The sequence below is a fragment of the Charadrius vociferus genome, unplaced genomic scaffold (genome assembly GCF_000708025.1).
Source record: "Charadrius vociferus isolate BGI_N301 unplaced genomic scaffold, ASM70802v2 scaffold2450, whole genome shotgun sequence".
NCBI classification, from domain to species: Eukaryota; Metazoa; Chordata; class Aves; order Charadriiformes; family Charadriidae; genus Charadrius; species Charadrius vociferus.
Genome location: NW_009646369.1, coordinates 1 through 572, shown reverse-complemented (window position 1 = coordinate 572; position 572 = coordinate 1). Strand labels below are relative to the sequence as shown.

The 572-nt window shown below is 62.9% G+C and overlaps 1 protein-coding gene across 1 annotated transcript in view; it reads right to left on the bottom strand.

Moving 5' to 3' along the window:
* LOC104294671 (glutathione S-transferase Mu 1-like) overlaps positions 1 to 567 on the bottom strand; it is a gene marked incomplete at its 5' end in the record, with an annotated part of 2,000 nt that extends 1,433 nt beyond the window's left edge. The window contains 3 exons of the mRNA XM_009894310.1: positions 33 to 150; positions 241 to 336; positions 496 to 567. Coding sequence (XP_009892612.1) covers positions 33 to 150; positions 241 to 336; positions 496 to 567 — 286 coding nt within the window. The remainder of the gene's footprint in view (positions 1 to 32; positions 151 to 240; positions 337 to 495) is intronic.
* Positions 568 to 572: the final 5 nt, after the last annotated feature.

Genomic DNA, 572 nt, shown 5'->3' with positions numbered 1-572 from the left:
CTGGGTGTTCCTGGGGGAGCGGGGTGGGGGACCGCTCACCCCAAAACGTTCCATGAAGTCCTTGAGGTTCTTGAAGGGCTCCAGGCACTTGGGCTCGAAGATGCGGTTCTGCTCCAGCACGTCAAACATGAGGAAGTCCACGAAGGTGAGCTGGGGACAAGGGGGGGACACGATGAGGACCAGTGCGGGGGACAAACCCCCTCCTCTCAGTTCCACCCCCATCCGGGGTCCCTGTGGTACCTTCTCCCCCGCAAACCACTTTCTGTCCCCCAAGAAGTTGGAGAAGAGCTTCAGCTTGCCCGGGAGTTGTTCCAGGTAGCCCGGCTTGAGCTTCTCCTGCAGGAGGAAGGGGTGGAGGGATGAGGCCGGGCACCCCGGTCCCCCACCCCAGGGGACGTGGGGTCCCCAACGCTGACGGCCCAACGCAAGGCATGGCCAGGGAGGACCCTGGAGCATGGCCCCGGTCCCCAAAGCCTGCAGAAGAGGGGCACTCACGAAGTCGGGGTTGTAGCAGACCATCACCAGGCTCATGCGGAAATCCATGATCTGGTTCTCCAGCATGTCCACGCGGA